General features: G+C 34.1%; 2 protein-coding genes across 4 annotated transcripts; both read right to left on the reverse strand.

Moving 5' to 3' along the window:
- Window position 1: 1 nt before the first annotated feature.
- lim2.2 (lens intrinsic membrane protein 2.2) lies at window positions 2–8,189 on the reverse strand. Of its 3 annotated transcripts, XM_058760092.1 has the most exons (6): window positions 7,837–8,189; window positions 7,318–7,367; window positions 4,722–4,923; window positions 2,133–2,270; window positions 1,048–1,182; window positions 2–113 (listed from the first exon to the last, which is right to left on the reverse strand). In XM_058760092.1, exons 3-6 carry the CDS (start codon window positions 4,897–4,899, stop codon window positions 43–45), a joined length of 522 nt encoding a protein of 173 aa, XP_058616075.1. In that variant the 5' UTR covers window positions 4,900–4,923; window positions 7,318–7,367; window positions 7,837–8,189; the 3' UTR covers window positions 2–42. The 3 variants fall into 3 exon arrangements, with proteins under 3 accessions (XP_058616075.1, XP_058616072.1, XP_058616074.1); XM_058760089.1 differs by lacking the exon at window positions 7,318–7,367 and having other exon boundaries at window positions 7,837–8,186; XM_058760091.1 differs by lacking the exon at window positions 7,837–8,189 and having other exon boundaries at window positions 7,318–7,693.
- A 2,003-nt stretch (window positions 8,190–10,192) lies between these two features.
- On the reverse strand, window positions 10,193–21,863 carry ftsj3 (FtsJ RNA 2'-O-methyltransferase 3). The gene is made up of 19 exons (XM_058760080.1): window positions 21,678–21,863; window positions 21,308–21,413; window positions 20,198–20,244; window positions 20,045–20,124; window positions 18,441–18,735; window positions 17,061–17,176; window positions 16,757–16,861; window positions 16,142–16,242; window positions 15,977–16,063; window positions 15,754–15,897; window positions 14,525–14,660; window positions 14,243–14,442; window positions 12,659–12,776; window positions 12,371–12,585; window positions 12,199–12,293; window positions 12,009–12,111; window positions 11,743–11,926; window positions 10,913–11,007; window positions 10,193–10,829 (listed from the first exon to the last, which is right to left on the reverse strand). Exons 1-19 carry the CDS (start codon window positions 21,742–21,744, stop codon window positions 10,580–10,582), a joined length of 2,544 nt encoding a protein of 847 aa, XP_058616063.1. The 5' UTR covers window positions 21,745–21,863; the 3' UTR covers window positions 10,193–10,579.
- Between the last annotated feature and the right edge of the window lie 263 nt (window positions 21,864–22,126).

Raw genomic sequence — 22,126 nt, forward strand, 5'->3', positions numbered from 1 at the left:
AGAGTCCAAAAGCAGTTTATTTCATGTTGAGATGTTTGAGTTTCAGCTGTCAGAGACGCTCACAGGCGCCGGTTCAGAGACGCTCCTCTGATACGCACAGAGCTGCAGGACGCCTGAAACACACCATACACAAATACAAACACAATGACACATGAAGAAGAAAAAACAAGGAATGAACTATTTATGAACTATTATGATTTTTTATTACATTTTTGGGAAAAAAAAAAGTGAAAAAAAGAAAGACAAATATTGTTTAAAAAATTGAAGCAAGATTATTTTTGTACAAAATTTTAGAAATCAATTTTCTAAAGTTTTTTTAACTTAGGATAAAGGTATTCAGACTTCAGCCTACAAGCATTTACAAATACAAAAAAAAAACCTTTGTTCAAAATAATACTTTGTATTATGAATAGTTATTTATTTTTTAATTAATTAATTACATTTCTTTTCTTTGAATATTAAAAGAAAGCCTTTAAATAAAATGTTCAAAACTTTTGTTTTTGTGAATAATTTACAATATTTTTTATAAAGCTTTTTTTTTTTTAAAGTGACAAATGCAAAAGCAAGAAAAAATAATAATTTAAAATAATCTTTAATCATTTTTCAATTTTTTTGGGGTATTTTTTAAAATTTGAAAACATTTAAGAATTCTTTATAAGATTTTCAAAACTGCACTTTCTTGTTTTTGTTGAGTTTTATAGAAAAAACTGATATTTGTTTTATATTATGCATATTTATTTAATTATTTTTATTTATTTAATTATTTATTGTAAAAATAAAAAAGCAGGAATCAACTTTTTTGAATATTACTATGTACAAATGCAAAAAACAAGCAAGTTTTATTAGACCTTTGTTTTTGTATTATGCATATTTATTAAATGTTTTCCAAGTTTTGCAAAAAACAAACGAATGGAATAAAAATTTTAAACTAGACTTTCAAAACCTCTTTTTTTTTTTCATAAAAAAAAATAAAAATACATACAAATAATTACAGTTTTTTCGCCCGCATATTTTGTGAAAAAAAACATGCTATAAAATGAAATTTACCTGCTGCAAAAGCCAATATGATGCCGATCCAACCCAAGATATACGACCATGAGAATCTCCAGTCGATGTAGCGTTTGCCAAAGAAGTTGACGGTCATGCCGGTGTAGATCGCCAAAGCCAAGAGCGCAAGAAATCCTGCAGAAACACAGACCGCTTCAGACCATAAAAACCACTGCGACACAGATCAGTGTTTACGAAGCAGAAATCTGCTCAAGATGTAGTAAATGTTTTTAACAATTGAAATAATGTCTAATAACTGTATGTCAGATGTTTTTAACTTATTTTAAATTTTAATAACTTAAATGTCAAAGGTTTTTAATTTAAACATTTAAATTTAATTTTAACTCTAAAAATGTCAGAATTTAAAATTAATTTAAATAATTACATTTTTAATAACTAAAGATTACATTTTTTACTTATTTTAAATACTTAAAATTTAAGTCTATAAAATAAAGTCTAAAAATGTCAATTGTTTCAACATAATTTAATAATTACATTTAAATATCATTAGCTCTCAAATGCCAAATAATGTAAAGCGTTATAACATTATTTTTCATTATGATGGATACACCAACTATACATAGATTTTTATATGGAAAAGCAAACAAAAAAATAATTTTAAAGAACTGAAAACAATTTTCATAAGTTGTATGACTTTAAGTCTTTCACAATATAAAATGCAAAAATAAAATAATATAAAATGAGAAATAATTAATCAAATTTTTTTAATATTAATAGATACAGAGTATAAAAAAAACATTATTTGTCATATTTTCCTTAGACATGAAATTAAGTTTTATGTTTTTAATAATTAGGAATATTGCAAATATTTAAAAAATAAATAAAACAAAATTGTCCTACATACACATACAACCAGAAATAAAAATAAAATACACAAAAATAATTAAATAATAATTAAAAATATGAAAATAAATAAAAATAAAATAAGAAATAACAATACAAAACACTTTTAATATTAATATTGTCCCACTCAGATGGACCGAGATTACGACATGTTTTTTTGTTTTTCATATTTTCCCAGAAGCTGAAGTGTGTGAGATGTATTGTGTGTGTGTGTTTCTGACCGGACAGCAGCAGGGCGATTCCTCCGGTCCGCACCCGTCGGCTCCGGGGCCGTTTGGATGCAGTGACGCCCAAAAGCACTCCAGCGAAGCAGCCCAGCACCGACAGCAGCATGAAGGCCCGCGTGGCGTCCCAGAATGCTGTGGGACAAACACAATTAATGCACTTCCTCGAGGAGCCACGAACACGATTAAAGCAGATCACTGACTACAGCTTCTGACATCTACCATAGAAACGCAAATGAGATTTGGAAAAATAATAGGGATTTGAAAAAAAAAAGAAAAAGAAAAAATTGAATAATAAATATAATTCCCCCCCCCCCAATATTGGCCTACACAGATGCATAGAAATTTAAAAAAAAAAATATATATATATATATATTTTATACTGTGAAAGAACATGAAGTGAAATTATATGATTAAAAATAATAAATATATAAATGTATAAATATATGCAATATTAATAATATAGTCTTCCAATACCAATGACCAAAAACAAAACAAAAAATAAATAAGAATATAACACTCTTCAAATATGACTCTTACCAGATGGAGAACTTCAAATTATATTTTATATTTTGAATAATTAAAAATTATTACAAATATTTAACAAAATATTAAAGTAGTTATAACATTCGACAGAGATTATAAAATTTTGTATTTTCATAAACGTGAAATGAAATAAAACTTAACACACACACACACATACATATATATATATATATATATATATATATATATATATATATCAAATAATAAATGGCATTTTCTTCCTACATTGATTTACCGAGATGGATACAGATTATATATATATATATATATATATTTAAAAATGCATTACAACATGCAAACAAATTTTAAATTGTATATACACACACACACACACACACAAATGTTTATTAAAAAATCTAAAATAATAAATTACATTGTCATAGAACATGAAATAAAATGTTTTTAAAAATTATAAAAAATTAAATTAGTATATTCTTGAAATTTTGACCTACCCACATGGATAAAGATGAATATTTTTTTTTTAGTTTTTCTATAATTAAAAACATGCCATATTTGTAAAATTTCCGCTGTCTTGTCTCTCTGCAGTATATGCGGAACTGTGACATCACTTTGTAGGCAAAACCCCGGAAGCGAGCATTTTACACCCAACTCGTGATTTTTTTAAACTGTTATGTTTCTTGCTGACGGTTGCTAACAAGCTGTTAAATGGGACTACAGGCGCTGTCGGGGACATTAAACGTCATCACGCCGAACAGTTGATCAATTTACAGTATTTTGCAATTGCAGTATAATTTATAGTACAATTAATTGAAGAATAACCAATGAATTTTGCAGCATTTTATATTGGTTTTTGTTAGTTTTTTTTTTTAAGATTTGTTTTTGCCTTTTATTTGATAGGACAGTAGGTAGACAGGAAACGAAGTTGGAGAGAGAGAGGGGGGATGGGATCGGGAAAGGTCCGCGAGCAGGGACTCGAACACGGGACGCCCGAAGCGCAACATGTCGATACGCTGCCCACGAGGCTATCGGCGCCGACGCATTTTATATTGTTGTTCGACAATGGGGTTTTTTTTGCCCCAAAGTCTTCGGAGGGAAGATGCTTGTTTTATTGCTGTCCTACGGATACAGAGACTCTAGGTTCGTACCATAAGGTAAACTCATATTACGATTATTCCATGTAAATACCTCGTTTACCGGCTTTACGTGGTGAAAGTAAAACTTTAATGATGCATTGTGCTTAAAGCCACATTAAAATTAAATTTTACGGCCACAAGAAGCTGTTATAGATTAAGGTTTTCTAGAAGCAAGGATAAAATAACATTTTGTGTATCCACCCTAACAAAACGATAGCTGAAATGTGGTCCTTCATTCACTAAAATAAGTTTAATCTTACCATATCCAAAAACTCTGCTGTTATTTAATAGATTAAATGCACTAGAATTTTATTGAATAGTACGTGGAGATATGTTTTTAAATTAAAATATTCATATTAATCAAGGATTTGTTGACTTTTAATGCACCTTATTTCGAAATGTACAGAAATACGTGCTTTCAAATGTCCTTTAGTTATGATTATTTCATTTATTCACTGTACTATTTATTACTAATGTCTCATTTCAGTTTTAGTTTGGCTCTAGTTTTGTATTTATTCCAGTTTATATGAAACGGTTCATGTAGCGTGGATTAAAATTCATATACAGAGTAAATCCTTTTCACTGAACATGTTAAAAATAAGTTTGAAACAGTCGTCGGGAGCGTGGTGGTGGTGACGCTGAAGGCCGTGGTGCTGTAGTTCATTTATAGCCTAAGTTTAGCTTTTTAGTTCTGGCGCTTGTATTTAGGCTTCAAAATTCATCAAAGTTATATTATTTTGTGAAGATTATCTTGATGGACAAAACGTGTAAGTTTCATGAACTATGACTGAACACAGAACTTATTTTTTTGCGATTATCCAAAAGCCTATGGAAAAATCCCATTGGCTATTTGTGGAGGGAACCAGTTTCATGCTAACAGCCGATCTGCATACAAAGTGCCGTCATAGTTCCCCCACTCAATTTACTGCGGTTTAACCGCACTCACCCACGGTCAGCGTGTGGGCGTGGCACTTGCGATTGATGCAGAACCTCCAGAGGCCCTGATTGGCTGCGTTCCCCGAGTAGCGATACTGCATCCAATAGTCAGTAGCCGTGGAGATGATGAGGAGCACGAGGGCCGCCGCTCCACACAGAGAGGCCCCGCCCACCAGAGTGAACACCATCAATCAGAGGATCGGAACACCCTCCTGCACAAACACACACACACACACACACACACGTTCACTGCCAATGAAACAACTGCTCACTAACCGATCAACACTGTACTGAACACTAGTGCAGAAGAACTAAAGGGATAGTTCACCCAAAAATGAAAATGTGATGTTTATCTGCTTACCCCCGGGGCATCCAAGATGTAGGTGACTTTGTTTCTTCAGTAGAACACAAACGAAGATATTTAACTCAAACCGTTGCAGTCTGTCAGTCATATAATGTCAGTCAATGGGACTCACGGCTTTGAGAGAAAAAAGAAAAACACATACACAGACAAAACCAAATTAAACCCTGCGGCTTGTGATGATACATTGATGTGTGAAGACACGAATCGATCGGTCTGTGCAAGAAACTGAACAGTATTTATATTGTTTTTTACCTCTGATCCACCGCATGGTCCAACTGTCCTGAGCGCGTTCACAGAAGCCGGTGTGACTTATAAGTGCATTACCGCCACCTATCTCTCAAATGGACCATTGACGTTCCTAATTGAGATTGTAGATAGAGTGTCAATGGTCCATTTGAGAGATAGGTGGCGGTAATGCACTTATAAGTCTGCAATCCGCCGTAAAGCAAGAAGAAGAAGAAGATGACGCTTGTGGATGTGCTCAGGACAATTGGACTGAGCGGTGGATCAGAGGTAAAAAAAATTATGTAAATACTGCTCAGTTTCTTGCACAGACCGATCGTTTCGTGTCTAAACACCTCAATGTATCGTCACGAGCTGCAGGGTTTAATTTGGTTTTGTCTGTGTATGTTTTCTTTTCTCTCAAAGCCGTGGGTCCCATTGACTGACATTTTATGACTGACAGACTGCAACGGTTTGAGTTAAAAATCTTCGTTTGTGTTCTACTGAAGAAACAAAGTCGGCTACATCTTGGATGCCCTTGGGGTAAGCAGATAAACATCAAATTTTCATTTATGGTGAACTATCCCTTTAAGTTTGCGCACCAGACACAGAAGGATTGCAAAAACACATAGTAACCGCATGACAACGTGCCAACAACCAATCAGAACACTTTAGTAACCGCATAGCAACTGCCTGGCAACCACACAGCAAGTTTTGCACATGCAAACACCGCTCATATTTTTGGTAAAAATGCATTTGAAAATATTACACTGAAACGTGATTCAGCTTTCTTTTTTTTTCTCAGGATAAAAACTTTAAAACATACAATACGTATAAATTTAGGCAAAATATCATATTTGTTACTATTACAAAAAGGAAATGAATTTATATATTAGTAAATAAAAAAACAACAATAATAATACTAAATCATGTGATAAATGAAATGCATTTGTGTAATTTTTTAGCAAATACTATATACAACATATAAATAGAAATAATAATAATAATACATTATATGATACATTAAATGTATATATTATAATAAATGTACAACACAAACAATAACGATGAATTAAAGGATCAATTAAATGTAATTGTGTAATTTGTTATGATACATAAAACATCTAAACAATATTAATAATAAATTATAGGACAAATTACAAGTATTTGTGTTATTTATACAATGCGTACAAACTTAGGCAAAATACCATATTTGGTACTATTAATAATAGCAAATAAATTGATTAATATATTAGTAAATAAACAACAACAACAACAATAAATTATAGAATATATTAAATGTATTTGTGTAATTTTTATAACAAATATAAAACAAACTAATAATAAATTATAAGATAAATTAAATGTATTTGTGTAATTATTATAACAAACATACAACATATAAACAATATTAATAATGATTTATAGGACAAATTAAAAGTATTTGTGTAATTTCATAATAAATATAGTCTACAACATGTAAATACTACTACTACTAATAATAAATTATAGGATGCATTAAATCCAATTGTTTACTTTTTATAATAAATATACAACATATAAACATATACTTTCAAAATATATAACAAACCAAAATAAACTTTGCAAGAAACTTTCAAGATTAGGCTAATGGTTTTAGACATCTTTAAACTATTTTATTTTACTAATAAATATTTGTAGTTATGATACATTTTTGTCATTTAAAACATTATATGATGTTTAAAAGTATTTTAATGTTATCATTATATTCCGCATATAGAAATCCACCTATTATTTTGCTTCTAATAAACAATTTATTAATGCCATATTAGATGTCTAAAGATGAAAGATCTCAATATTATTGAAGGCACTTTTGGATATATATATATATATATATATATATATATATATATATATATATGATGCTATATGAAGAAAGAAAAAAAGAAGAAAAAAAAGAGTAAACTACTATTACAAAAACTATGTTGATAAATACTCAATACTTTTTCGTAAGTTCTCTACTAACGTTTTACAAACAAACCGTTTGGCTGTGGTGTGGTCCTCCAGCGGGTCCCTTCAGCCTCCATCGACCTGTTTATGAACAAAAGCCGTTCTGTGCGATCAGCATTTGGCTCGAATCGAGCCGATCAATCAAACTTAATCCGTTCATCATACGAGCGTTCTGAATGCGAAGCGTTTGCGCAGCACAAACTGGATCAGCACATTTCAAACTCGAGCTGAACGCTGCCAAACACACACAAACACACAACACACACACACAGAGTCCACAAATTACTCATTCACAGACGAATAAGAGAGCCATTCACGATAAAACTCACAAAACGTGCCATAAATGCATCGCAAATGGACGCGGAGAACAAACCGCTCTTTTGTTCCCGCCAATGCAAGGATTTAAAAAACAACAAGTGTAACGGTCAAATCATTCCAAGACTTCCTTCAGACAGCAACGGATCGTCCTTATAAAACACCTAATAAAGTAGGTAAAAGTGTGTCAAAAGTTTCATATCAAGTTAATAACATAATATCTGTCTTCATATACCTCTCTGAGGGTTGCTGCCTGTCTCCCGCGAAGATTGCGCTCTGTGCGCGCGATTCTAGCGTTTTTAAGCCCACTACGCGCGGCAGTCATTGTTTGGGCCACAATAGAGCGAATCATCCAGTCAGACATGTGAGATGTGAGGTAATCCGCATCTTTCACAGCATCTCGTCCTCTTGTTTACTCGCTCTCTCTCCTCACAATCTCACCAGTCTTCTGCGTCACCGGCTACCGCGGCGTGGGACGCTTCGTGACGCGCGTCGACGCCCGCGGTCTTCCTTCTTTGGCTGGAGGTCAAGAGGATCCAGAACTCTTGGACTTGGGGGTTTGAAGGATGAAGAAACGTCTACATAACATCTACATATAGTTAAACACTCAAAAGAACATGCAATGCATGAACAAAATGGTCGGCAAACACAAATGTTGCCTTATGGAAAACCAAATATAACTAAACCTAGCTGCAATGTCACATGAAGTTTCTTGGCAGAGAACATAATGTCTCTTCTGGGAACCAGAAACTAGCGTTAGCTGAATGTTCTGGGAACCAACATTTGTTAGCTGGTCAAATCGATCCAGAACTCTTGGACTGGAGGTTTACAGGGTTTGAAGGATGAAGAAACATTTCACCTGCACATCTACATATAGTTACACTCAGTGCAATACATGAGCGAACTAGTGAGAAAACAACGTTCCCCCTAACTTTGGCATATGGTTATTCTTTTGGAAGCCAAATAAAAATATGTTTTTCACATTCTGGGAAGCTAAATTTACTGGCTGGGAATCTGTAATGTCAATTCGATCAAAATTTGAAACAATTCTCTTTGCATTCGAGGTGTTGATCAATTTTGTGACAGATGTTTCATTTGATTGTGAAATAAATTGCATCACAAGTGCATTTATACAGTATGCATTTGAATGAAACCAGATCCTTAAAGCTGCAGTCCGTCAGTTTTGCCTCTTTGTCGCCATCTCTGTTTGAAAACCTGGAATTGCAGCCGTGTGCGGATTTATCTTGCTTGTGTGGGCTGTACTCCGGCACGGCTCCAGCACAGATGAATCTGTTTTGAGGTGAATGCGTGGCAGTCACTGCACCGGTGTGGATGTTTACTGTACTTCGCAATCACAGATTCTAGCCTATGTCTTGGAATAAATGACCCAAATAAGGATTTTCACTGTATATTGCGATCTGAACAAGTAAGTAACAAGTCTGCCACGTTTGTTCTGACCAGCTGAGGAAAAAAGCATAACCATAAATCGCACTACCTATGGTGATTATCTAAACATCGGTTAGCTCACATCACATCAAACCGTGCAAAGTATTATTATTGTTATACTTTATTGTCAAATTATTAATGTTAACATCAGCATTGCGTGACTATGAGTATAGTGTATATTAATGTGTAGATTTCAATTTCTGTACAGTCTAATCTAATTGTCATGCCATTCGAATTTCATATTAAGAAATTATTTTTACCTGAGGAACAAACTATGCTCCCTTCTAACTGGTTTTCTTTAAAATACAGATCTTGTGTAATTCCAGGCTATCTGTAATCAGAAGCACATTTAAAACTGGAATATAATTTCATTCATACGCAATTCATAAACACAATCCCTTCTGGATTACAATCCTCCATTAAACTGATACATTTAATTATTCTAGCTGCTGTGAGAAAAGGCTATAAACGATCCTCCACCTGCAGGATCCTCTCATGCAATAGCCTAGTAGCCGGGACAACTTCTTCGTGTTTACAGACGTGACGTAATGACGCAGTACCATGCTCGAATTTCCTGCGAAAACCTACCCATACCACTCAAATTAGAAAACATTATTATAAGATAAACGTTGTGAATAAGGCAATAGTTTTGAACACTGAACACACGCTAGTTATGTACTTGCTCAAATATTGATTTCGGATCATTTTTAACCAAAAAAAAGTTACTGACTACAGCTTTAATAATTCAATTGGAGATTGAGAGTCACGATTCATTGCTAAATCTATTTGTCAAACAAACACAACAAATAAAAATGAGAGCAAAAAAAAAAAAACATAGTAAGTACACATTCCAGCAAAAAAAAAAAAAAAAGGTTTTTACAATTATAATTAACAATTATATTTTACAATTACAAATACATGTTTAGATATATATATATATTTTTTAAATAAATATATATTTAAAATAAATTCTAGAACTTTCAATTTAAATCGTAACCAATATTTTTTAGGTTTTCATTTTTTGTATATATATTTTTAATTTAAATATAAACGACATTTAAACTATTTAAATTATATATGAAAACTATACCAAATCACAGTAATGAAAAAAAAAAAAAAATCAGTATTATTTAACAAAACATCAATTTGTCATTCAGTTTGCATTTATTTAAAATGTTACTAACAATCCAAGCAGATTTTTCAAATATAAATTGGCATAATTAATTCAGAAAGATCAGGAAGTTCACATATACACCTGACGTTCATATACCACAAAGTATACGTTAGACATGAAAACACGCAGCATTATAACAATGCTGAAAAACATCAGTCTGAACCGCATCTGACTGCTGGAAGGGTTCAAACCCTTATTTATAATCACGCGAGTCAAAGTCCAAGCAAAACAGCGTGTCATCGGTAACGAAAGGCCTTACGATGGGCTGGACGAGTAGATTAGCATATAGCGCTATAGACTCGTAAACGACATGAACAGCTCAATCAATCAGTCTGAACGAGGACGAGACAGGCGTCCATCACTTCTTATTCGCATGTCCTTTTCCTGCTTTCGTGCCCCGCCCTCCTTTATGGCCCCGCCCTCCTTTGCCCCGCCCCTTCTGCTCCTTCCTCTGTGCAGCTCTGGTGTCTTTCTTCAATCGTCCATCCACCACGCGGAAAGTGCCTTTGACTCCGGCGGGACGGCACACCCTGCGTCCCACGCCCTTCTTAGCCACGATGTACGTGATGTCTCGCTTCTCCTTCCCCACGCCGGCCTTCTTGTAGATGCTGTGAGCGAAGGAAAGAGAAAATGATTAGGCTTCAGTGCGTTGGGAATGAAACAAAGTGGATGTGTGGATGTCGAGGCCGACCTCTTGAGCTGAGCCATCTTCTCTCGCTCTGAAATATCCACCGTATTCACCACAGCTTCGGCCTTCTTCTTCGCCTGCTCCATCTTCTTCAACATCTACAACAGAAAACACGCATTTAACGGCCAGATTCAGTTTGAGTTTTCTGAAATCAAAATATGTTTGTACATTTACATTTATCAGACACTTTTATCCAAAGCGACTTACATTGCATTCAAGTTACAGTTTTTACATTTGATCAGCTCTTGCTTTCCCTGGGAATCGAACCCATGATCTTGGCGTTGCTAGCGCCATGCTCTACTATTTGAGCTACAGGAAAGCTAAGTTTGTAGCTCCAGAAACAGCCATAACTCTTTGACCATTTTCCACTGAACAATGATTTTTAAAAACATTGAGATAACTAAAAAATATAAGTAAAACTTGTTCAATATAACGAAAACAAACAGGTTTTAAATACAAAATTCCATATTAACTACATAAATGAAATCATATTACCATATCGTTTAATTATATATTTTAACCACAATAATTTAAGAACTATATATGTGTGTAGGTATGTGTATATGTATATATATGTATGAGTGTGTGTTTTGTTTTATTTATTTTTATTTCCACTTGCAATTTTCAATTTTCAAAGTTTTAAAATGTACTACTGTAATTTATTACTGAATGTATTATATATGTGTGTCTGTGTATATGTGTGCCTGTGTTTTTATATATATATATAATTTAATAATCATTATTATAATAATAAAAACTATACAGCATTCTCTCTACATCTGCTCTTAAACTGTGAATTTCTATTAGTGTTTAAGATGTCAGGATTGTCTCACCCGTCTCTTCTTGCGCGCTTTGGCCTCTGCCACTCGTCTGACTGGCCGGGCGTTGATTTCCCGCCATTTCTGCTTGTATTCCTCCACCATTTCCTTGGTGACGGGAATAGGCCTCTTCCGGTGCTTCTTTTCATCGTCAACCAACCACGCGGGAACTTCGGTCATATCCTCAGAATTCGCAAACCTATGAGAGCAGCACGAAGACGATGTTATTACCTCAGAAACGCACAAATAACGCAATCGTTAAGTCATTAGCGCAGTCTGACCTGTGGAAGGAGCCGTCGATCAGGTCTCGCTCTCGCTTTTTGGATGTAGCAATCTGAGCGCCGAGCGCCAAACCCTCCGCGTCGAGTATTCGAGCACGTTTGTCTGCGAAAAAAAACACGTTTAAATCTACTATTAACAATGAAACTATTTTCAGATGGCGTCGATTGTTAAATACGATTCTCAACTGACTTATTTTTTCAACAGGAACGACTTGAATGTTGTCATCATCCATCGCTCCTCTCGCGCCAGCGGCTTCTGAGGCTTGTTTCATTTGCGCAATTTCTCTGTCGGAAAAAATCCTTTTTAGCAAACATAATCAAGTATAGAAGCATTAATATTAACAAAAATATACGTGTCTCACCTCTCATCATCGCTGTCGTCGTCATCGGAGTCACTGTCGTCTTCATCTGCATTCACTTCCTGTGAGGGTGCGGCCACTTCCTGTTTCTGCACGGCAGGCTCCACCTCCTCTTCCGCTTTCCTCTTTTTGCCTTTTCCGGTCTGCAGCAGCTGGGTTTGTTTCAGTTCGCTCAAGGCATCGGTGTCGTCGTCCAAATCCAACTCGGAAAAGATGTCCTGCGCAATGTAAAGAAAACATTAAAATCTACCGTAAACCGGTTTTGTTTAAGTCTAAATGCGCAATTCACACCTTGCTGAACCACATGCTGGTCTCGCGGTCTCTCTTCTCGTCTTTGTCTTCCAGTTCGACAAGTAACTCATTCCCGTTCGCTTCCCCTTCATCCTGTGGCTCGCTGGCAAACGAAACTCTGCAGAAACGCAAAAAGCAGAGATGAATTCCTTGGAAACAACTATTCATATACAGTTTTTAAAAGTTTGGACAAAAATAAAATTGTGTTTTTGTAACTCTTTATTTAATCTTCATTGTTTTATGATCTATATTTTCTTTCTCCCATAAAACACACATTTAAAAAAAATACAGTTTCTATGAAATATTACAAAGATTTACCATGGCAAGTACAGTTTGTGCCAAAATATAAGTTTTTACAATTACTGCTACAAAAATAATGTAGGAACCTGCTATTAGCTACCCATGTTAAGAAAATGTAATATTTGTATTATGTTTATATATTAATAATTATAAAGTTAATATAAAACAAACAAAAAAAACCAAATAATTGTTCACATTATGCTTTACATTTAAAAAAAAAAAAAATGCAGTTATACACATTTATATTTTTAAAATCTGACTATTTTAACAGCAAAAGGTGGTTTGCGCTGGCGCAAGCTGTTAGTAAAACTGGCCCTTAGTTTTTATATTGATAAAACAATTACAATATAAACACACACTAAAAAAATGTAAAATAGATTGTACATATGACAATTAATATCGCATAACATTATTTATAACAAAAGTCAAGAAATACAAATATTTACTTTATTTCACATATATTTTTATATTCAGAATAAACATCATTTATACTTATTTCATATACCGTATTGACCCGAATATAAAACGATGTTTTTTTCTTGAAAATACATATGAAAAAACGCGGTCGTCTTATATTCGGGGTCTAGGCTTTGATATGTCAGTAATACACCCACAACAATAGGTGGCGCCAAAAACGCATAAAACAAGTGTGCCATGAAATATGTAATGTAATGTGTGTTGTAAAGATCGCGAGTGAAAACAAAAGAAAAAGAAAAGCTTACAGCGGCACGAGTCATGACTGTCATGTTAGCCTGATGGGACCAAACTTCCTCTGTAAGTGATTTAAAAACATAAGACAGTACCCAGATTTGAAGACTACAATAAGATTTCACTTCTACTGTGATAAAATTTTGGTAGGCTACTATGAGATGGATAGCCTAAATGTTATATAATTCAGATGGGCTACCTGTTATTTCAATGGTATATCAAAAAGTGTATATTTTTCAATGTCATTTTTAGTACATTTTACCAGTATTTACCATACTTTCAAAACAAAAATTAAAATAGGAAAAATATGCAATTTGAAAATAATTTAAGAAAAATGTTTTACAGAGAAAGAGAGAAAAAAAAAAAAAAACAAGATTTAGATTTCAAAAAGCCTTTTTCCAAAAGGTACATCTGGAAAAAGGGGTCGTCTGATATTCGGGACAATACGGTATATAAAAAAATTAAGTTTATTTTTTATTTAATATAAAATACTAATATTTTGTATTTCATATATGTTAATATAACAGACAAACCACACTAAATGTATTCCACAAAAGGAAGGAAAAAGAACCGTACTTTTTCTTCTTAGGCATCTTTTGCTCGATTTCTTTCTCTTTCTTCTCGATCTCCTCAAGATCGTCTGAGTCGAGGTCAGAGGCCAGAGACATTCTCTCATCCTCTTCTTCATCAGAGATGTGCAGGTCGTCGTCCTCCTCCCCCTCCTCCACTAAAGCATCGGCTCCCTTCATGTCTCCCTGTGTGATTTCACTCAGACCCTGAAGAACACACACACACACACAAACCATCAGGACGAGCTCAGGAGTCATTCAGCGTCCTGAAGACCAGCTGGTTTCTTACCTGGGCCTTCTTGATTGCGTTGAGAGAAAACATGGAGGAGTCGCTGGTGTCGGCGATGGAGACCCCGGGAAGATCCATCTTCAGCTCAACTCTCTCCCTCTGCTTCCGCTTCTCCTTCAGCAGCTTCTTCTTCTTCCTGTTTATCAACAAAAAAACACGGCAAACCGGTTAAAAACACCAGCTTCAAAGACACCAATTTAACGTTCGAACAGCAGGGTTATCGCTAACTAAAACTAAATGAAAAAATTCAATACTTGAAATGTTATTATGTTACTATTAAAAATGACAAAATTAATAAAACTTTAACTAAAATATTAGATTCAAAATCTAATGTAAATATTAAACAATAATAAAATACCATTAAATATTAAATCACTAAATAAATGAAAATATATTAGTAATATTTATTTTTTATGTTTAGATGTTTATATTTTATTCATTACATTCATATTTAAATAGTTATATTTTATGACTGCTGAGATGAATGAAAACAGAACATTTTAAAATCTCATACAAAATATATTTATATTATTAAGTAATTAAAATATTAGCATTTAGATCTTGATATTTTATAATATATTAATATAAATACAATAATAATAATAATAATAGGTTGTTTATATTATTAATAGTTTAGATATACAAAACAGAAAATTATATCTAAAAACAGAAAATATTAGATAAAATCTAATTCAATATATTACAAAACAACTTTACATTATAAAAATATAATATATATAATAATATTTACATTGCTTATATTTTACTAATTGAATTCAAGATAAATAAGACTGTATACAATTATTTATCAAGTCATTTATAAATAAATTAATATTAAACAATTCAGATTTTATCATTTATATTTTATAAAAATTATATTAATATTTAGATTTATGTTTATATTTTGTTAATACTTTAGATTAAATCAAATGTATTCATAATTTTTTTATTTGCTTTATTATTTAATATTATTTAGACTGTTATTAATAAATTATATTAGATTATTTATTATAAAATCTGTTTATTACTAAATCATTTATTATCAAATCACTATAAAAACAATTAAAATATAGTAATAATATTTACATTTATTCATTTAGCAGACATTTATCCAAAGCGACTTTACATTATATTTACATTATATTGATAATAACATAACATTGTTCAGTTTTATTGATAGTTTGGTTTAGATGAATGAATGAAATTTCATTTCATGAATGAAAATCTACCGTTTGAGTTCGGCGAACTCTTCGGCTTTCATCTGCGCCAGCTTCTTCTCCATCTCCTCTTCCTCAACGTCCTCCTCATCCTTCTGTTCGCCTCCCTTTTTCTTGCTTTCCTTCTCATCAATATCGCTATCGTCGTCACTTGAGCTAAAACCACGATAAAATACATAGTTATTAACAGAGTTTGAATATGCGATATGTGAACTATGACGTGATAATGACGCACCTCTTTTCCTGGTCCTGCTGCTTGGCTCCCTGCTTCAGCCTTTTAGACAGGAATCTCCTCAGCTTGGATCTCCATGACAACAGCAGACTAACAACACAACAGCCAATCAGATTTCGGCTCCAGACACTGACTCTCCATATATGGTCAACAAGCGCAGTCACTCACCGCAGTTCCTTTCGGCCCAGGACTCTAATATCGGAGCAGCACTCTCTGATTTCTGGCGAAGTGACGGGATGGGATTCCAGCTCAGGGTTATCGAAGGTTATCTGGAGCAGAAAAAGAAAAACTAGTTATGTACATTTCATGAAGAAAATTTGAGTGGTGCTTGCCGTGGCAAAACTCGGCACTCGGTTGCTTGGGACGGTCTAAGCAGTTGCTACGTTGACATGAGTGGTTTCCAGGTCACTGCTAGGCGGTTGTTAGGGTGTTGCTAGGGTACCTGGGATGGTTGCTAGGGCGTTGCACCGCTAGGCAGTTGTTAGGGTGTTCTGGGCGGTTGCTAGGGTGTTGCTATGCGGTTGCTAGAGTACTTGTGGTGGTTCCTAGGGTGGTTGCTATGCGGTTGCCAGGGTACTCATTTTGGTTGCTAGGGTGTTGCTATGCGGTTGCTAGAGTACTTGTGGTGGTTCCTAGGGTGGTTGCTAGGATGTTGCTATGCGGTTTCCAGGGTACTCATTTTGGTTGCTAGGGTACCTGGTATGGTTGCTAGGGTGTTGCTATGTGGTTGCTAGATATGCACACTGATGTCTGGAATATAAGTGAAGTGTTTTGAAATCATACCTCATTGGCTTTGCTCAAGAAATCGACAGGGTTTTCGGCTTTTAAGAATTCGGTCACTGAGAAGATGTGATACAGAGTGAGATCGCCATCGCTGTAGCCTTCAGCCTGAAACACCACAGAAAAACAAGTAAATAAAACGTTAGAAAAAGTAAAAATTACATGGATGATTTTTTAAAAACAAAATAACTTATAATACAATAAATGTTGTAAAATATTAAAATTGTAATACAATACATATCATAAAATACATCAATTTAAATATAATTAATGAAAATATATTACTGTAAAATGTAATAAGACGTACTTTGGGCTTTTTTTTGCTAACCAGATCCTTGACAGTTTTCACTTGAACGTCGACCTCTTTAAAAGCGTATTTGGGGTCGAAGAACTTGTTGTCAATTTTATCCGGGGCCAAAAAACCTGAAGGAGAGAGAAATATATTCATATACACATACAGACAGAAAAAACAAAAACAAAAAAAACAACACGATAGAATTATAGTACAGGTGATAGAATTAATGGTAAAAAAAAACAAACAACAGAAATGTAGAATGAATGATAGAACAAATGACAGACAGAACAAATAGACAGATAGAACAAATGGATGATAGAACAAATTAACAGTAGAACAAACATACAAATATAGAACAAACGATAGAACAAATGACAAACACCAGAACAAAAACTATATAGACAGAATTATAGAATGAATGATGGATAGGAATTCATAAACAAAAGAACAAATAATAGAACAAACGATAGAACAGAGAATGATAGAACAAGTGAACAAAAGAACAAGCAAACGATAGCTAGATAAATGATAGACAGCTAGTAGTGCTGTCAAACCGTGCAACTAATCAAGACTAATCGCATCCAAAATAAAAGTTTGTTTACATAATTTGTGTGTGTACTGTGTACATTTATTATGTATATATAAATGCACGCAAACAGTATATATTGTGAAAATATTTACATGTATATATTTATATTCATATAATTTACATAATATATGTAACCCTGGACCACAAAACCAGTCATAAGGGTCTTTTTTTATATATATAGATTTCATCTGAAAGCTGAATAAATAATTGTTAGGATCGGACAATATTTGGCAGCTATTTGAAAATCTGAAATCTGAGGGTGCAAAAAAATCTAAATATTGAGAAAATCTCCTTTAAAGTTGTCCAAATGAAGTTATAAGCAATGCATATTACTAATCAAAAATTAAGTTTTGATATATTTATGGTAGGAAAATTACAAAATATCTTCATGGCACATGATCTTTACTTAATATCCTAATGATTTTTGGCATAAAAGAAAAATTAATAATTTTGACCCATACAATGTATTTTTGGCTATTGCTACAAATATACCTGTGCTAATTATGACTGCTTTTGTGCTACAGGGTCACACATAAATATTTTTAATATATAAACATACATTTTTGTTCTTAAATGCACGTGTATGTATTTATATGTACATAATAAATATACACAGCACACACACATATTTTATGTAAACAAAAACTGCGATTAATCGTTTGACAGCACTAATAGATAGATAGAATTAGAATAGATAGAATTTTATAAGGATAAAGAACAAACAATACTTAAAAAAACAAATGATGGATAAAACAAACAAACAATAGAGCTATAGAAAGAATGATACAATAAACGTTTTTTACCTTGGCAGACGACAAAGATCTCAGCGGACTCGTTTCTGGAGGCCTGCGGTTTGGTGGCCTGCACCTTCCTGAAGAACTGCTGGAAGATCCACATGAGCGGCTGGTAGTCTTTGGAGCGGAAGACTTTGGTGATGAAGGTGCCGCCTTTGGCCAGAAACTCGCAGGCCAGCTTGAGCGCCATCAGCGTCAGGTTTGCCTGCGAGAAAGCGTCGTGCTGCCAGTTCGCTCCGACGTTCGGCGCGCCGTCATTTAGCACAACATCCACCTTCCACGTCTGCAGCTCCTTCCTGAGAGCCTGAGCACAAATGCCAAAAATATAAAATCTCCATGTTTTCAGAACGTTTGACGTAGGGCTGCACGATTAAATCGAATGTGATTTCCATGCACATTTTGTCAGTAAAGCCAGTTCTGTAACCAGTAGTAAATCTCCATCACATGCTTTCAGATGGAGCAGCATTTTTCAAGTTCACTGTTCACTGACAAGTTACGCAAAAAAAAAAAAATTTGCACACCATATTATTGCGCGATTATGAAATCGAAGAAATCGTTCGCGATAATGACAGCTGTTTGCCAAACTCACTTCATAACGTCAGCCGAGTGTTTGAAATAAATCCTTCTGTGAGATGTGGCTTCTTACACAGAATAAGGCACGCAACATATTTCATAGAATTCTAAGCAGTGATAAAGGCATTGCATTATAAATATACTTTATTATAATGAAAATTATAATAATAAGAACTCAGATAAACCATATATTGCCGTAGTCGTGTGTTTATTAGTCACATTGAATCAATGAAAGCAGTTAAATCTTGTTTATTCAGCTGCAGCGATGGATTTCTTCTGTGAGGCGCATTTGTAGTTTTCGCGCGAGAGCGCCCCCTGGCCTTCGGATGGAGATGCTGTGATTGGTCAGATGGCGCAGTCCTTCGTGATTGGTCTACCGCGTATAAACTAGATTAGAGCACCATCTGCTGTTAAAATCTAAGCTCAGAATCCATTCCAGAGAGAATCGCGATGCATTCGAAAGATCTCAGAATCCATCCACGAATCGATTCTGCATCGATTTATCGTCACAGTGCTAATTTGCATAACACCGCCAAAATGTTTACGCAAAGAAAGGAGTCATAACTTTTATTCTCGCTGTAGTCTTGTTGTCGTGGAGACGCTGTGTGTTTCCAAATACGGTAAAGGGGCGTAACATTTCCGTCACACGTTTGAGGCATTCGGCCAATCACAACGCACTGGATAGCTGGCCAATCAGAGCACAGCACACTTTTCAGAAGGATGAGCTTTGTAAAAATCTACATGTTTCAGAAAGGCGAAGCATAGAGGAGCAACAATAATGTACGGTATGTGGAATATATGTGTTTTTTGAACCTTAAACCACGTAAACACGGCATTACACACAAAATAATATTCTTTTTAGCAACGTCATATGAAACCCCTTTAAAAACTAATTCAGTCATATTAAAAACATTAGGTTGAGTTTAGCCTCACGCTGGAGTTGGTTCACTTTGAACCAATGAAACTAAGCAAGTAAATAATTAAATTGTTGAATGAATCATTGAATAATTAAATAAACAAAATGAAGCGCACACACACACCTGTCTGCACTTATCCGTGGTGATGTCCTCCTGCAGCGTGACCACGTTCGGGATGGGTCTGATCGGCACCAGATCCACACCTGACAGCAAAACAACAGCGTCAAACCTGGAGTCTGTCTCAAACACACACGCTTCACTTCAAAACCCACTCACCGATGATCAGGCTGGACACCGGCATGAACTTCGACGCCACCTGCAACCTGAACGTGAAGGAGAGGTCATGAAACCAGCACAACTGGACGAACAAATCCAACAAATCCTCTGCTAAACATTGATAAAAACTACTGTCAGAAACTCAAAGGTCTTCACGACAACCCGTCAAAATAAAAGCTCAGTCAGACAGAAGTATATTACTCAAAGTGAACAATGAAACGATTAAAACTTTATTCTTTTAAGGGAAGTCAAACTATTTTTTCCATAAACCTCTGTTGTGCAGCACCGTTTGCGAAAAATAAATAAATAAATAATAGTAATGAAAAAATTGATATTAAATTTGTATTAAATAATAAATGCTGAAATTAAAACAGAAAACACAGAATCTCTGAAAAAATAAAACATTTCTTAGAGACCTATTATTATAAATAAATAATTAATAGTTAATAATGTAAATAAAATATTAAAATGCAATGCAGACAAAAAAGAAAGAGACATAATTTGGGAATTGTAGAGGCCCTAATATTTTTGTTGTTGTTGTTGTTGTTAAACTTGTAATAATTTGCTATATTGTTAAATTGCATAGATTTCATTACAAACATGCTTTTTGGTTACCAAAATTGAAATTTAACCATCAAAACAGAATCCAGAAAAATTATGAAATTAAACTGAATTTTGGGGGAAACAAAAACCGATTTGACAGAACAAAAAATGGTAAACAACATAACTAAATTTGGGAAAAGATAAAAGGGGAAAAATAAAACAGATTTCACAGAAAAATTACAACTAAAAATGGAATTTGGTAAAGACGCAAACAGAATTAAAGGGAAAATAAAACTGATTTTACAGAAAAAAAAATACAGAATTTGGGAAAGAGTAAAATTAATTTCAGAAAAATTTGAATTTTTTTTTTTTTTAAATAATAAAACAGAATTTGTGGGAAATTTCACAATTTAAAAAAAAAAAAAAAGAATAAAATGGACATCACAGAAAAATGTAAACAAAAAAGGGAATTTGTGAAAGAATGGAACAGAATTTAGGGAAAGACAACGGGTTTGACAGGGCGCTAGTTAACCTGTTTAGCACTAACTAGCAGGTCAGTTTACCCACCATCCTCCCGGAGCCGCGCACAGATCCACCACAGCTCGCGCTCTCTGGAGAAACTGGAACTTCCGGTTGAGTTGAATGAGTTTAAACGACGATCTGGAGCGATAACCTAAAAAAACACGATAAATGAGCGAACACTCGATAAAAACACGGTACATTCACACAACACGGCATTAGCAGAGCAGACGACTGATATCAGATGCTACTGAATGATTACCGTGTTATTACTATGACACTGCGAGGAATATCACGATACTATAACCTCAAATAACGCCCGTTATTACTATAGTAAACGTCCAAAACACACGGTAATAACGAGGTACTCGGTGATCTCACGCGCATGTGTCTTAACGTTCGTGTTTACGCGACTCACCGGTTTCTTTAGCGAGATGGTAGAATTTGTCCTTTCTGGTTTTCCCGACTTTCAGTTTTTTACCCATGATTTCTGTATTAAACTAGCAGTTTCTTCGCTTTTTTCCGGACACTTCTATCCACCGCGTCGCGTCGCTCAGCTCGAGCCACACGTGTGTGTTTCGGCGGCGCAGAGAGATGACGTCAGAGTCCGGAGTCTGTCCATCTTCTTTATTTTTGGGATTGTGTCCATGTACCTTTTGGAAGAAATGTTGTCTTATAATTTTCTTCTTCTTCTTGTTTTTAAGGATGTCTTGTTTGGGGTTTTTTTTCACAAGAATTTAAAAGAGAAGTATTTTCTAATAAATATATATATATTTTTATATATATATATATATATATGTGTGTGTGTGTGTGTGTGTGTGTTTGTGTGTGTGGTGTTGTTGTTGTTATAATCTGTTTTGAGCTGTA

This window comes from Onychostoma macrolepis, chromosome 22, assembly GCF_012432095.1.
Source record: "Onychostoma macrolepis isolate SWU-2019 chromosome 22, ASM1243209v1, whole genome shotgun sequence".
Lineage (NCBI taxonomy): Eukaryota > Metazoa > Chordata > Actinopteri > Cypriniformes > Cyprinidae > Onychostoma > Onychostoma macrolepis.

Excerpts from the sequence above, each read along its gene's own strand:
- ftsj3 (XM_058760080.1), bottom strand. The coding sequence starts at position 21,744 with ATGGGTAAAAAACTGAAAGTCGGGAAAACCAGAAAGGACAAATTCTAC. Across the intron at positions 12,586-12,658 it reads CCAGCATGTGGTTCAGCAAG|GACATCTTTTCCGAGTTGGA; the intron begins GTGTGAATTGCG and ends TACATTGCGCAG. Across the intron at positions 12,294-12,370 it reads GACGACAGCGATGATGAGAG|AGAAATTGCGCAAATGAAAC; the intron begins GTGAGACACGTA and ends TTTTTCCGACAG.
- lim2.2 (XM_058760092.1), bottom strand. The coding sequence starts at position 4,899 with ATGGTGTTCACTCTGGTGGGCGGGGCCTCTCTGTGTGGAGCGGCGGCC. Across the intron at positions 1,183-2,132 it reads AATCGCCCTGCTGCTGTCCG|GATTTCTTGCGCTCTTGGCT; the intron begins GTCAGAAACACA and ends GTGTTTCTGCAG. Across the intron at positions 114-1,047 it reads CATATTGGCTTTTGCAGCAG|GCGTCCTGCAGCTCTGTGCG; the intron begins GTAAATTTCATT and ends GGTGTGTTTCAG.